Source organism: Bombina bombina, chromosome 1 (genome assembly GCF_027579735.1).
Source record: "Bombina bombina isolate aBomBom1 chromosome 1, aBomBom1.pri, whole genome shotgun sequence".
Classification (NCBI taxonomy): domain Eukaryota; kingdom Metazoa; phylum Chordata; class Amphibia; order Anura; family Bombinatoridae; genus Bombina; species Bombina bombina.
Window position 1 is genome coordinate 1047395857 of NC_069499.1, and position 15820 is coordinate 1047411676.

Here is a 15820-nt window from a genome sequence, read left to right on the forward strand (position 1 = left end):
TTTCTTGGCCCAGTCTTGACGTTTCAGCTTGTGTGTCTTGTTCAGTGGTGGTCGTCTTTCAGCCTTTCTTACCTTGGCCATGTCTCTGAGTATTGCACATCTTGTGCTTTTGGGCACTCCAGTGATGTTGCAGCTCTGAAATATGGCCAAACTGGTGGCAAGTGGCATCTTGGCAGCTGCACGCTTGACTTTTCTCAGTTCATGGGCAGTTATTTTGCGCCTTGGTTTTTCCACACGCTTCTTGTGACCCTGTTGACTATTTTGAATGAAACGCTTGATTGTTTGATGATCACGCTTCAGAAGCTTTGCAATTTTAAGAGTGCTGCATCCCTCTGCAAGATATCTCACTATTTTTGACTTTTCTGAGCATGTCAAGTCCTTCTTTTGACCCATTTTGCCAAAGGAAAGGAAGTTGCCTAATAATTATGCACACCTGATATAGGGTGTTGATGTCATTAGACCACACCCCTTCTCATTACAGAGATGCACATCACCTAATATGCTTAATTGGTAGTAGGCTTTCGAGCCTATACAGCTTGGAGTAAGACAACATGCATAAAGAGGATGATGTGGTCAAAATACTCATTTGCCTAATAATTCTGCACTCCCTGTATATATATATATATATATATATATATATATATATATATATATAAAAATCCCAAAAAAGACAGCACTCACTGGTCTTGAAAAGGAAAATTTAACTTTTAATGATCAAAGGGTGTAGGCATGACGTTTCGATGCCGTACTGGCATCTTTATCAAATGTCCCAAATGTAAGAGGTGGTGCTCCAGAGAAGGCACATCAGCTATGTGATGCCCCAAGGAAAGTGTGAAAGAACGGGTTGTACTGCCACAATTTATAGCACCTCCAATCTGTGATTGGAACTGGTTACAGCTGTTAAACAAGTCCTCTTCGCGCTGCAATCAGCGGCATCCACCACCCACTCCCTGTAGTTGATTGGAGCATTCAGTTGTAAACATCGCAACTTACTCCGGCGTATAACAACCTCATGGCTAATTACCATATGCGTCATAACGATCACCAAACGAATCAGAAGTCTGTATTAGTCGAGAGAGTAGATGTACACGCCCACAAATGACAAGCCAATCAGTAGCCATCACTGTATGTATGAGAGTGGACATTATGTGAAGATCTATACTTGCATTTTTCACATCAGGAGCAGGGTGACTTCCATATATTTGCATATCAATGCATTTTAATTTTTTTTCCACTTTTTCCTTTTCTTTTCTTTATCACATTTTTATTGGCTTGCCACGCCAGATTGGACGCTGCGCTATGCATTACAGGACATCCACCACTTAGCACACTAATGAGGATGTTTTATTCAGAATAATGGCTGAACCCACTTTATGTGGGGTATGGATTGCCGATACAGTTCACAGCTAAATACTTGGCTCATTGGATCACAAGTGTGCATTACCAATGATTATGGCATCACTTTACATCATGTTGGCACAACATCTGGTCTATCTATCATTCAATATAGCAGTGATGAAGATGACTTAGACTATGGGTAGTACCTGCTATATGTGGGGCACATTTTGTTAGGATGTGTGTAAACACCCATGTCGTAAATTTTTACTCAGTTTCAGACAGTCACAATCACTCGCTAGCACCAGCACAATAATGAATTGGGAGGATGATATATTTATAACGGAACATTCCGCTATATGTGGAGCTCGATTTCCTATAATGTCTCAGAAATGACGGAAGAATTTTGTGTAAAGTGTCTGTTTCATACCCCCACTCTCATACATACAGTGATGGCTACTGATTGGCTTGTGATTTGTCTGATGCGGCTTCAGTGGGCGTGTACATCTACTCTCTCGACTACTACAGACTTCTGATTCGTGTGACATATGCCTGAAGGGCGGAGAGCGGTGATCGTTATGACGCATATGGTAATTAGCCATGAGGTTGTTATTCGCTGGAGTAAGTTGCGATGTTTACATCTGAATGCTCCAATCAACTACAGGGAGTGCGTGGTGGATGCCGCTGATTGCAGTGTGAAGAGGACTTGTTCAACAGCTGTAACCAGTTCCAATCACAGATAGGAAGTGCAATAAATTGTGGCAGTACAGCCAGTTCTTTCACACTTCCTTGGGGCATCACATAGCTGATGTGCCTTCTCTGGAGCACCACCTCTCACATTTGGGACATTTGATAAAGATGCCAGTATGGCATCGAAACGTCATACCTACACCCTACTTTTAACCCTTTGTTTATTAAAAGTTATTTTTTTCTTTTCAAGACCAGTGAGTGCTGTCTTTTTTGGGATTTCTGGATACTTGTTTTGACATATGCACCCTGGCAGATACAAAGTTGTTGATACGGTGTGCAATTCCATGTGGGACTTAATATATATATATATATATATATATATATATATACACACACACAATAAGCTATAGATCATTTTATCTTGCTATAATGTCTATTTCTTTCATGTAATTAGCAAGAGTCCATGAGCTAGTGACGTATGGGATATACATTCCTACCAGGAGGGGCAAAGTTTCCCAAACCTCAAAATGCCTATAAATACACCCCTCACCACACCCACAAATCAGTTTTTACAAACTTTGCCTCCTATGGAGGTGGTGAAGTAAGTTTGTGCTAGATTCTACGTTGATATGCGCTCCGCAGCAGGTTGGAGCCCGGTTTTCCTCTCAGCGTGCAGTGAATGTCAGAGGGATGTGAGGAGAGTATTGCCTATTTGAATTCAATGATCTCCTTCTACGGGGTCTATTTCATAGGTTCTCTGTTATCGGTCGTAGAGATTCATCTCTTACCTCCCTTTTCAGATCGACGATATACTCTTATTTATATACCATTACCTCTGCTGATTTTCGTTTCAGTACTGGTTTGGCTTTCTACAACATGTAGTTGAGTGTCCTGGGGTAAGTAAGTCTTATTTTCTGTGACACTCTAAGCTATGGTTGGGCACTTTTTTATAAAGTTCTAAATATATGTATTCAAACATTTATTTGCCTTGACTCAGGATGTTCAACATTCCTTATTTCAGACAGTCAGTTTCATATTTGGGATAATGCATATGAATAAATCAATTTTTTTCTTACCTTAAAATTTGACTTTTTCCCTGTGGGCTGTTAGGTTCGCGGGGGCTGAAAATGCTTCATTTTATTGCGTCATTCTTGGCGCTGACTTTTTTGGTGCAAAATTTTTTTTCTGTTTCCGGCGTCATACGTGTCGCCGTAAGTTGCGTCATTTTTGACGTTCTTTTGCGCCAAAAGTGTTGGCGTTCCGGATGTGGCGTCATTTTTGGCGCCAAAAGCATTTAGGCGCCAAATAATGTGGGCGTCATTTTTGGCGCTAAAAAAAAAAATATGGGCGTCACTATTGTCTCCACATTATTTAAGTCTCATTATTTATTGTTTCTGGTTGCTAGAAGCTTGTTCACTGGCATTTTTTCCCATTCCTGAAACTGTCATTTAAGGAATTTGATCAATTTTGCTTTATATGTTGTTTTTTCTATTACATATTGCAAGATGTCCCACGTTGAAACTGAGTCAGAAGATACTTCTGTAAAATCGCTGCCTGGTGCTGGAGCTACCAAAGCTAAGTGTATCTGCTGTAAACTTATGGTATCTGTTCCTCCAGCTGTTGTTTGTACTGTTTGTCATGACAAACATGTTAATGCAGATAATATTTCCTTTAGTACTGTTACATTACCTGTTGCTGTTCCGTCAACATCTAATACTCAGAGTGTTCCTGATAACATAAGAGATTTTGTTTCTAAATCCATTAAGAAGGCTATGTCTGTTATTCCTCCTTCTAGTAAACGTAAAAAGTCTTTTAAAACTTCTAATTTTTCAGATGAATTTTTAAATGAACATCATCATTCTGATTCTGATAATGGTTCTTCTGGTTCAGAGGATTCTGTCTCAGAGGTTGATGCTGATAAATCTTCATATTTATTTAAAATGGAATTTATTCGTTCTTTACTTAAAGAAGTCCTAATTGCATTAGAAATTGAGGATTCTGGTCCTCTTGATACTAAATCTAAACGTTTAGATAAGGTTTTTAAATCTCCTGTAGTTATTCTAGAAGTTTTTCCTGTCCCTGGTGCTATTTCTGAAGTAATTTCCAGGGAATGGAATAATTTGGGTAATTCATTTACTCCTTCTAAACGTTTTAAGCAATTATATCCTGTGCCATCTGACAGATTAGAGTTTTGGGACAAAATCCCTAAGGTTGATGGGGCTGTCTCTACTCTTGCTAAGCGTACTACTATTCCTACGGCAGATGGTACTTCCTTTAAGGATCCTTTAGATAGGAAAATTGAATCCTTTCTAAGAAAAGCTTACTTGTGGTCAGGTAATCTTCTTAGACCTGCTATATCTTTAGCGGATGTTGCTGCAGCTTCAACTTTTTGGTTAGAAGCTTTAGCGCAACAAGTAACAGATCATAATTCTCATAGCATTATTATTCTTCTTCAACATGCTAATAATTTTATTTGTGATGCCATCTTTGATATCATTAGAGTTGATGTCAGGTATATGTCTCTAGCTATTTTAGCTAGAAGAGCTTTATGGCTTAAAACTTGGAATGCTGATATGTCTTCTAAGTCTACTCTGCTTTCCCTTTCTTTCCAGGGTAATAAATTGTTTGGTTCTCAGTTGGATTCTATTATCTCAACTGTTACTGGAGGGAAAGGAACTTTTTTACCACAGGATAAAAAATCTAAAGGTAAATTTAGGTCTAATAATCGTTTTCGTTCCTTTCGTCACAACAAGGAACAAAAACCTGATCCTTCATCCTCAGGAGCGGTATCAGTTTGGAAACCATCTCCAGTCTGGAATAAATCCAAGCCTTTTAGAAAATCAAAGCCAGCTCCTAAGTCCACATGAAGGTGCGGCCCTCATTCCAGCTCAGCTGGTAGGGGGCAGATAACGTTTTTTCAAAGAAATTTGGATCAATTCCGTTCACAATCTTTGGATTCAGAACATTGTTTCAGAAGGGTACAGAATTGGCTTCAAGATAAGGCCTCCTGCAAAGAGATTTTTTCTTTCCCGTGTCCCAGTAAACCCAGCGAAGGCTCAAGCATTTCTGAAATGTGTTTCAGATCTAGAGTTGGCTGGAGTAATTATGCCAGTTCCAGTTCTGGAACAGGGACTGGGGTTTTATTCAAATCTCTTCATTGTACCAAAGAAGGAGAATTCCTTCAGACCAGTTCTGGATCTAAAAATATTGAATCGTTATGTAAGGATACCAACATTCAAAATGGTAACTGTAAGGACTATCCTGCCTTTTGTTCAGCAAGGGCATTATATGTCTACAATAGATTTACAGGATGCATATCTGCATATTCCGATTCATCCAGATCACTATCAGTTTCTGAGATTCTCTTTCCTAGACAAGCATTACCAGTTTGTGGCTCTGCCGTTTGGCCTAGCTACAGCTCCAAGAATTTTTACGAAGGTTCTCGGTGCCCTTCTGTCTGTAATCAGAGAACAGGGTATTATGGTATTTCCTTATTTGGACGATATCTTGGTACTTGCTCAGTCTTCACATTTAGCAGAATCTCATACGAATCGACTTGTGTTGTTTCTTCAACATCATGGTTGGAGGATCAATTTACCAAAAAGTTCATTGATTCCTCAGACACAGGTAACCTTTTTAGGTTTCCAGATAGATTCAATGTCCATGACTCTATCTTTGACAGACAAGAGACGTCTAAAATTGATATCAGCTTGTCGAAACCTTCAGTCACAATCATTCCCTTCGGTAGCCTATGCATGGAAATTCTAGGTCTTATGACTGCTGCATCGGACGCGATCCCCTTTGCTCGTTTTCACATGCGGCCTCTTCAGCTCTGTATGCTGAACCAGTGGTGCAGGGATTACACAAAGATATCTCAATTAATATCTTTAAAACCGATTGTACGACACTCTCTGACGTGGTGGACAGATCACCATCGTTTAGTTCAGGGGGCTTCTTTTGTTCTTCCGACCTGTACTGTAATTTCAACAGATGCAAGTCTTACAGGTTGGGGAGCTGTGTGGGGGTCTCTGACAGCACAAGGGGTTTGGGAATCTCAGGAGGTGAGATTACCGATCAATATTTTGGAACTCCGTGCAATTTTCAGTCTTGGCCTCTTCTAAAGAGAGAATCGTTCATTTGTTTTCAGACAGACAATGTCACAACTGTGGCATACATCAATCATCAAGGAGGGACTCACAGTCCTCTGGCTATGAAAGAAGTATCTCGAATTCTGGTATGGGCGGAATCCAGCTCCTGTCTAGTTTCTGCGGTTCATATCCCAGGTATAGACAATTGGGAAGCGGATTATCTCAGTCGCCAAACGTTACATCCGGGCGAATGGTCTCTTCACCCAGAGGTATTTCTTCAGATTGTTCAAATGTGGGGACTTCCAGAAATAGATTTGATGGCCTCCCAGATCCAGGGATCCTCAAGCGGTAGCAGTGGATGCATTGTCACTTCCTTGGAAGTATCATCCTGCCTATATCTTTCCGCCTCTAGTTCTTCTTCCAAGAGTAATCTCCAAGATTCTGAAGGAATGCTCGTTTGTTCTGCTGGTAGCTCCAGCATGGCCTCACAGGTTTTGGTATGCGGATCTTGTCCGGATGGCCTCTTGCCAACCGTGGACTCTTCCGTTAAGGCCAGACCTTCTGTCGCAAGGTCCTTTTTTCCATCAGGATCTCAAATCCTTAAATTTAAAGGTATGGAGATTGAACGCTTGATTCTTAGTCAAAGAGGTTTCTCTGACTCTGTGATTAATACTATGTTACAGGCTCTTAAATCTGTATCTAGGGAGATATATTATAGAGTCTGGAAGACTTATATTTCTTGGTGTCTTTCTCATCATTTTTCCTGGCATTCTTTTAGAATTCCGAGAATTTTACAGTTTCTTCAGGATGGTTTGGATAAAGGTTTGTCTGCAAGTTCCTTGAAAGGACAAATCTCTGCTGTTTCTGTTCTTTTTCACAGAAAGATTGCTAATCTTCCTGATATTCATTGTTTTGTACAAGCTTTGGTTCGTATAAAACCTGTCATTAAGTCAATTTCTCCTCCTTGGAGTTTGAATTTGGTTCTGAGGGCTCTTCAAGCTCCTCCGTTTGAACCTATGCATTCATTGGACATTAAATTACTTTCTTGGAAAGTTTTGTTCCTTTTGGCCATCTCTTCTGCCAGAAGAGTTTCTGAATTATCTGCTCTTTCTTGTGAGTCTCCTTTTCTGATTTTTCACCAGGATAAGGCGGTGTTGCGAACTTCTTTTAAATTTTTACCTAAGGTTGTGAATTCCAACAACATTAGTAGAGAAATTGTGGTTCCTTCATTATGTCCTAATCCTAAGAATTCTAAGGAGAAATCATTGCATTCTTTGGATGTAGTTAGAGCTTTGAAATATTATGTTGAAGCTACTAAGAATTTCCGAAAGACTTCTAGTCTATTTGTTATCTTTTCCGGTTCTAGGAAAGGTCAGAAGGCCTCCATTTCTTTGGCATCTTGGTTGAAATCTTTAATTCATCATGCTTATGTCGAGTCGGGTAAAACTCCGCCTCAAAGGATTACAGCTCATTCTACTAGGTCAGTTTCTACTTCCTGGGCGTTTAGGAATGAAGCTTCGGTTGATCAGATTTGCAAAGCAGCAACTTGGTCTTCTTTGCGTACTTTTACTAAATTCTACCATTTTGATGTGTTTTCTTCCTCTGAAGCTGTCTTTGGTAGAAAAGTACTTCAGGCAGCTGTTTCAGTTTGAATCTTCTGCTTATATTTTCAGTTTTTTTCTTTATAAGATTTAAACTTTATTTTTGGGTGTGGATTTTTTTCAGCGGAATTGGCTGTCTTTATTTTATCCCTCCCTCTCTAGTGACTCTTGCGTGGAATATCCACATCTTGGGTAGTCATTATCCCATACGTCACTAGCTCATGGACTCTTGCTAATTACATGAAAGAAAACATAATTTATGTAAGAACTTACCTGATAAATTCATTTCTTTCATATTAGCAAGAGTCCATGAGGCCCACCCTTTTTTTGTGGTGGTTATGATTTTTTTGTATAAAGCACATTTATTCCAATTCCTTATATTTATGCTTCGCACTTTTTTCTTATCACCCCACTTCTTGGCTATTCGTTAAACTGATTTGTGGGTGTGGTGAGGGGTGTATTTATAGGCATTTTGAGGTTTGGGAAACTTTGCCCCTCCTGGTAGGAATGTATATCCCATACGTCACTAGCTCATGGACTCTTGCTAATATGAAAGAAATGAATTTATCAGGTAAGTTCTTACATAAATTATGTTATTTATTTGCATTTAGCCCAACATAATAGCATTTAGGACTAAATAGACTAAGTTTTATAAAAAATAAAGTATTTTCATCCCCAATGATTTTACATTGCGGCTTAAGGGCAATCATGTTTTATTTTAATTATCTCACTCTATGTACTTGTACTCACAGACACTGTTCATAATAATTAAATTTAATGAGACGAAAGATCATCTGAGGTAACAGTTTTAATAGCCAGATCCATTTTGAGCAGTGTGCATACATTTAACAAATGATTTTTCCGTTGTTTCTTTCAGCTGCAAGACCACCACTGTGATCACTCTGCTTTCTAATGGATCCAGCGATTAACACCTTTTCCTAATGTTAGCTTTTATGTCTCTTTATGGCGAGAACTCTTTGTCTCATTACATTTTATTGGTATAAACATGATCCATCCAGGCAGTTGTGTTTAGTTTGTAAGATAAGCCTATGCTTTATGTACCAAGAAACTGGTCCCAGTGCCCACCGTAGACTTTAGTATCTGCATAAACACCTAGAATCACAACATTTCATTTGTTGTAATCAAGTTTTAGGGCTTCGGAGTACTTACCAAGCTGCAAACAATGGCAACCCCTTTAATGCAGCCTGGTAAGTACTCTGAAGCCCTAAAACCTGTTTACAAATGAAATCTCTAATCTTTATTATCAAGGTTGTATTTGTCCTGAGCATGAACAGAAATGGGATTAGATGTCCACGAGGATTTGAAGAAAAGGTGACACAAATGATATTAAATGGACACTCAAGTCAAAATTAAACTTCATGATTCAGATAGAGCATGCAATTTTAAACAACTTTCCAATTTACTTCAATTAACAAAATATGCACAGTATTTTTAGATTTAAACTTTTTGAGTCACAAACTCCTACTGAGCATGTGCAAGAATTCACTGCATATACGTATATGCATTTGTGATTGGCTGATGGCTGTCACATGATACAGGGGGAGTGGAAATAGACATAACTTTGCAATTTATTTAACAAAAATCTACTACTCATTTGAAGTTCAGACTAAGTGCTATTGCATTGTCTTCTTATCATGCATGTGTTGATTATGCAAATCTACTGCATTGACTGCAGATGCAGGTTTCATTTATTGAACAAGAATACTATTAAAGGAACAGTACAAATTAACTTTCATGATTCAGATAGAGCATATCCAGTTTCAAGTTCCTAATTTTCTTCTATCTCTTGGTATCCTTTGTTGAAAAGCATACCCAGGTAGGCTCAGGAGAAGCAAATTCACTACTGGGAGCTAGCTGCTGATTAGTGGCTGTGCATATTTGCCTCTTGTTACCGGCTCACTTGATGTTTTCAGCAAGCTCCCTGCATTGCTGCTCCAAAAGATACCAAGAAAATGAAGTAAATTTTATTACTGCAGTAAATTGGAAAGTTGTTTTACATTGTATGCTTCATCTGAATCATGAAAGAAGAAATTGTGTTTCTTGTTCCTTTATATTGTTATTGTTTTTATTTAATACGTGCGCCGCAGCCGCTATAGATAAAAATGGTGGTGAATGCAAGAGGAGGTGTTCCTGCACCAGCCTCCTGCCTAAAAAATATTAATAAGAAGCAATGATTCAAATGCATGCTCTGATTTAATAAAAAATACGCATGCATGTTCATCTAATTGCAACAGCTCGTTTGCACACACGATGCACCAGCATTGCTTACTTAGATTATTTAAAAGAACACTAAAGTCTAACTTAAAGGGATTGTAAAGTTTAATGAATAAGTGCCCGGTTTCTAAAACATAATCTTAAAAACAGGGGAACTTTCTTTCATTAAAATTTACAAACTCGCATATTTTTTAAAATACTTATCCTTACGTTATGGTAAACATAATGCTGATCCTCCGCCTGCAGCTCCTGCTTTCATTGGCATGTCGATGACGATCCAGATTCCTCCAATCGTTGCGTGCTTCAGAAGCTGGACGTCAAAGGGGGCACACAATGATTGGAGGAAGTCAGATTCATCATCGTTCTGCTAAAGAAAGCAGGAGCTGCGGGCGGAGGATCAGCGCTATATTTACCATAACACAAAGATATTTAAAAAAATAAGTGTCTTTGTAAAGTTTAATGAATGAAAGTGCCCCTCTTTTTAAGATTATTTTTAGATACCGGGCACTTATTCATTAAACTTTACAATCACTTTAAACTTTCATTATTCAGATCTTTTTATATGCACACTTTCTGAGGCACCTGCTCCTACTGAACATGTGCAAGAATTCAAAGTTTATACGTATATGCATTTTTTGAGTGGCTGATGACTGTCACATGATGCAGGGGAGGGAAAATTTAACTAACTTTTAAAATTGGCAGAAAAAAGTCTACTACTCATTTGAATTTCAGACATAGGGGTAGATTTAATAAGCAGTGGATAATATAATAATGCTGCTTTCTACGCCCAACGTTTCCGGCTTGCAGGAAACTTAAGTTAAGAAGCAACAATCATAAGACCGCTCCTCCTAACTTGTCCGCCACCTTTTAGGAGGCAGACTGCAATCATCCCGATCCGATCAGGATGATTGACACCCCCTGCTAGCAGCTGATTGGCCGTGAATGTGCAGGGGGCGGCATTGCATAGGCATTTCACAAGAAAACAATGTTAAATGCTAACAGCGTATGCTGTCGGCACTTAGCGATGTCGGGCTGACATGATTCGCTACAGACCCCTAAGTGCTTTTTGCTTTGCCATTTTATTTGTTGATTATGTCATTCGACTGTATTTGACAGTCCTTTAACAAATTCATTTTTTAATTGATTATACTTTTATATCTGACTTTTACAGACTCTGTTAAAGGGACATGTGAGCCAAATTAAAGTTTCATGATTAAGATAGTTTATCCAGTTTTTTTTTAAAAAACTGTCAAATTTACTTGTATTGTTTAATTAATGCATTTTTCTTGGTATCCTTTGCTGAACCTTCATCTTATCCATGACAGAATACTGAGGTATGTTGCCATAAAGTGGCTCAAGAAATGTGCACTTCTGTACGCCGTCAAGGAAAAGAGCTAAGTTTCAATGAGAAAGAAGTAAGTCTGATAGCAGAAAGTAATTGAAAAATATTTGAAAATTGTTTTATCTGAACTATGAAAGTTTGACATTGACTTCCATATCCATTAAACACAAAATAATTTTTATGTTATATGTTTATATTGTATTATGAATATTTGTGACTCACTCTAAGGAAAGGTACAATTCCATCCCGTGATATGGCCTGCAGCAGACGTGGGGCTCCTGTCAGACTTTGCAAACCAGCCCCGCATGTAGAGAAGAAGGAGCCAATCACAATCACCCAGGGGGATGGCCAGGCTAATGTGCCCACTACCAAATTTCCATTCACAGCTTCGCCGAACCTGTGAGGCAAAGCATAGTAATATGAACAGCAATATGTTATCATCTTTCAGGAAGACATTATAACAGAAGTTATTATTTTTAGCATTTATTTGTAAAATGCTGTCACATTCAGTAACACTGGGTAGTGTAGGGGCACACAATGACATTAATTCATAGTGAAAGTACAGAGGAGGCCCAAAGTGTTTACGACCATCTCTATCCACCTCTCCAATGGAAAAAAAAAGGTACATTTTCCAAAGATAGACATTGGGAAATACTTATCATTATACCAGGGATGGACTGAGCAGTCGAGCAATAGGACCTGGACTGAGGACTCAGCACATAAGCAGGCTCTAAGGGGGGCTCCTGTGTGCTGCTTATACTAACAGTCACAGGGCCAGATTACAAATGAAGAGCCATTTAACGTCCCCACTCAAGCGTTAACTGCAGTAGAAGTAAGCTTTTTGCGCACGTCTGGTTGTGCTCGTATTACAAGTTGAAAGTAAACTGTTTTTGCTCCAGCTAACCCAACGGGTGTAAAAAGCCAAACATATCACACGCGCAATAACGTATTCCCCTATAGAAGTCAATGGAGCAAAAAAAGTGGGGGGAAAACTAACACCCTACTCACACGCAAACCCGATCCGATATTCTCATGTGTGCTAACCCGACATGAAAATATGAATATTTCAAATTACAATGTTCTTCACATAACAGAATATGTTCTATTTATATATATGGTATTTTGGTAAAATATACCGTATATATCTATACCTATATATAGATGTTTATATAGGTAAATATATATACAGATATATATAGGAATATCTATTTATAAATACATAGAACATATTCTGCTATGTGCAAAGCATTCTTAATGTAAAATATTTACAGTAAATACATAGTTAAAACCTTTATTAAATAGGAATATTGCTAAATATGCTTTAGCATGTTTTCATGTACTTAATTGCAAAAGGCTCAAATGCACTTATATATGTCTATATATCTGTACATATGTATGTATGTGTTTATATGTGTGTATATGTCTGTAAATACATATATACACATTTAGATACATATGTACATATATATATATATATATATATATATATATATACACATCTGTAGAGATGTATACGTATGTATTTTAATGTTAAAGCCCTTTGTCCCCTTTGCCTAAGACCTCATATCTTTGAGCCCTTAAATCTTTTTGGTACAATATTTTTTTAGATGGTTTTATTATAAGTGTATGTGTTTGTAATCTATTTTTAATGTGTTTTGTGAGACTTTTTTGTTTTGCAAAACAGTTAACCAGAGCTCTGAGGTTGCGCTAACCTGACGCGTATTAACTTTCAACAATTGCGCTTAAGCGATAGTATTTACTTTCATCTTGTAATACGGGAAAAAAACCTGATGCTCACAAACAGCCGCAATAAATACCTTTTCGCTCACTGACAGCTGTGCTAGTGCTTGTTAGCTGGGGTGGTCAGCAGATGATAAGGAGCTAACACAGCCTTGTTCCTGTTGTGGGTGCCCTGGGACATGAAAGGAGGTCTGTTCTGGTGGCCCTGTAGTGTGGGTTCTGGCCCTGGAGGTGGGGGGGCCTGCAGTTGTGGGGGCCCTAGCCCTTGATGTTGGAGGCCCTGACTCTGGAGGTAAGGGGCCTGGTGGGGGCAAGGCAGGCATGCAGGCGGTGGGTTGAGGGAGAGGCATAGGAGGTGGGGTGGTCATAGGGGGAGGGGTGGGGGCCCTACTCTGATTTTTGCCCATGGGCCCTGGCTAGTCTTGGTCCACACCTGCATTATATCATTACATAAACATACCAGAGAGATGTACCACATAGTTTAATGCACAATGCGATATACATGAAGCTACTAGCTCTAAACATTGGTCGTGATTACAAGTGACGTGCTAAAGTTATTAAAATATCTCGCCCATGTTAATTTGCATATTACAAGTAGAAAGTAAGTGTGATTGTGTTACCACAAGCTATGTTTGCGCTCTTTGCTTTAATGTGACTGAAGACCTTGTGTAAAGATTTAGGGCTAAAAAAAAGTTGCAACAATCACATAAATACATTCAAATTAACAGTTACACTCATATATACCCTATCTAATAAAAAGTATTCACACAAATATATATATAAAAAGTTAGGGGTTAAAGGTATATGGTATATGACTAGGTATGTGAATGGAAAGGGCTATAATCGATATATACATACATATACATGTGTATGAATATATATATATATATATATATATATATATAGTGCATGAAGGATATATTGAAAGTCCGTTTGAATCAGTTCCAAATGGAAGGATTGTAGGAAAATTCCCAGGATGGTACCGCAAAAAGAACAGACACTGCAATAGTGAAATACTGTGATGTTTTTAGATGTAAAATAGTGGTATGTTTAATACTCACATACTCTAGAGCTTCACATCAAGCTCTAGATATAACCATTCTGGGGAGACTCCTTACAGAGACAAAGAAGTGGAACTCTGCTGGATACTTAAAATATTTATTGTAAAAAAAGTGCAAATCACCAGGCTTACATGAGCACTTGACCGCAGCAAGAACCCCCGCTATCACAGACAATATGTAGCAAAAAGCAAAACAAAGTCTCGAGTGGCTGTTTGTGGTTTCAGATGGTAAGTCTCTGCCCAAACGGCAGAGTTCCACTTCTTTGTCTCTGTTAGGAGTCTCCCCAGAGCGGTTATATCTAGAGCTTGATGTGAAACTCTAGAGTATGTGAGCATTATACATACCACTATTTTTGATCAGCTAGTCTTGTTGCTGATGTTTTGCTGTTTTAGTTTTATAGACTTTCTGAGCTGTTTTTTTGTTGACTCCACTACTAAGATTTTCTGAACTTTTTGGGATTTCTTTTTGTGCTAATCTTTTTATTTGTGTTGCTGTTTCCTTCATTATTTATAATTTTGCCAGAAATATGTCCTTGGCAGGCCCTTTTCAGGATTTTATGGCTGGTCTGCTATTTTGGTGATTTTAATATAGACTTTTATCTTTTTAATTTCTGGGAAAGAAATTTTTGGATTCTGTTACTGTCTCTGTTTCTGGAGGTTTCAGGACACTAGTCCAGGGGTATATCTAAGCTTCTAATTATTTTTAGTTCCTTTAGGACCTATAACCTGTTTTTTTTCTCTAAGAAACTAGTTTTATCTGGCTTTGTTTAGATGCCAAGTTCTATTTGGATTGGGCCGTAATGGCCGGTCATCCTCCACTATTTCTAATTTTGCTTGTGGTTATTCCAGTTCCATTGTTGGAATATGGGATATTTATTTGTATGTTCCATTTTACTAGGAACATTATCAGTTTCTGAGATCTTTTTTGCACACACGTTTGCAGTTTATTGCTCTATCATTTGGTCTTGCTTCAGTTCCTAGATTTTTTTTCTAGATTCTGGATGCCCTTTGTCTATTACAGAACTCAGTTGCAGTTTTTCTTTGTCTGGTTCTTTTCTTTTAACAGATTCTTTCTTCAGCAGTCTATTGTTGTTTCTTCAACGGTTTTGTTGGAAAATCTTATTTCCAAGGTCTTCCTTAATTCTTCAGACAAAGGTTTCTTTCTGGGGTATCATTTGGATTCAATATCCATGAGATTTTCTCTGTCTTAATATAGGAGGCTGAAGTTAGTTTTAGCTTGCTTAATTCTTCAGTTTCTTCTTTTTCCCTCGTTGTTGCTTGTTTGGGGTTTTTGGATTTTTTATTGTAGCATCTAATGCTTTTTCTAGTTGGTTCATTTTCTTTTTCAGTTTTGTTTACTTTGCCTGTGATGCATGGCTGGATCTTTCTCAGCTTTCTCTGGATTGGATTGGTTGAATCAATGACTGAATCACTTTGCAGATATTTTCTTTTGCTTCTCATTCTTTTTTATGTTTTCTTTAGATGGGGGTTGTCTAGGAGTCTCACTGTCTGTGAGTCTCTGAGAGTACAAGGGATTTGGGCCCCTCAGGAGGCAAGGTTTCCAGTAAATATTCTTGAACTCTGTACTTTTTTTTTCAGGGCTCTTTAGAGTTGACCTTTATTCTCTATTTCCTATTTCTATCAGTTTTTGTTTTGTAATGGCTTATATAAATAATCAGAGGGAACTTGCAGTTCCCTAGCCATGAGGGAAGTGTTTGGCTTTCTCTTG

The 15820-nt window shown here is 38.2% G+C and overlaps 1 protein-coding gene across 1 annotated transcript in view; it reads right to left on the reverse strand.

Annotated features, from left to right (window-relative positions):
• The window catches only part of SLC12A5 (solute carrier family 12 member 5), a 417734-nt gene that overhangs the window by 147874 nt on the left and 254040 nt on the right, over nucleotides 1-15820 (reverse strand). Inside the window, exon 12 of the mRNA XM_053721935.1 lies at nucleotides 11514-11688. Within this exon, the coding sequence (XP_053577910.1) occupies nucleotides 11514-11688 (175 nt within the window). The remainder of the gene's footprint in view (nucleotides 1-11513; nucleotides 11689-15820) is intronic.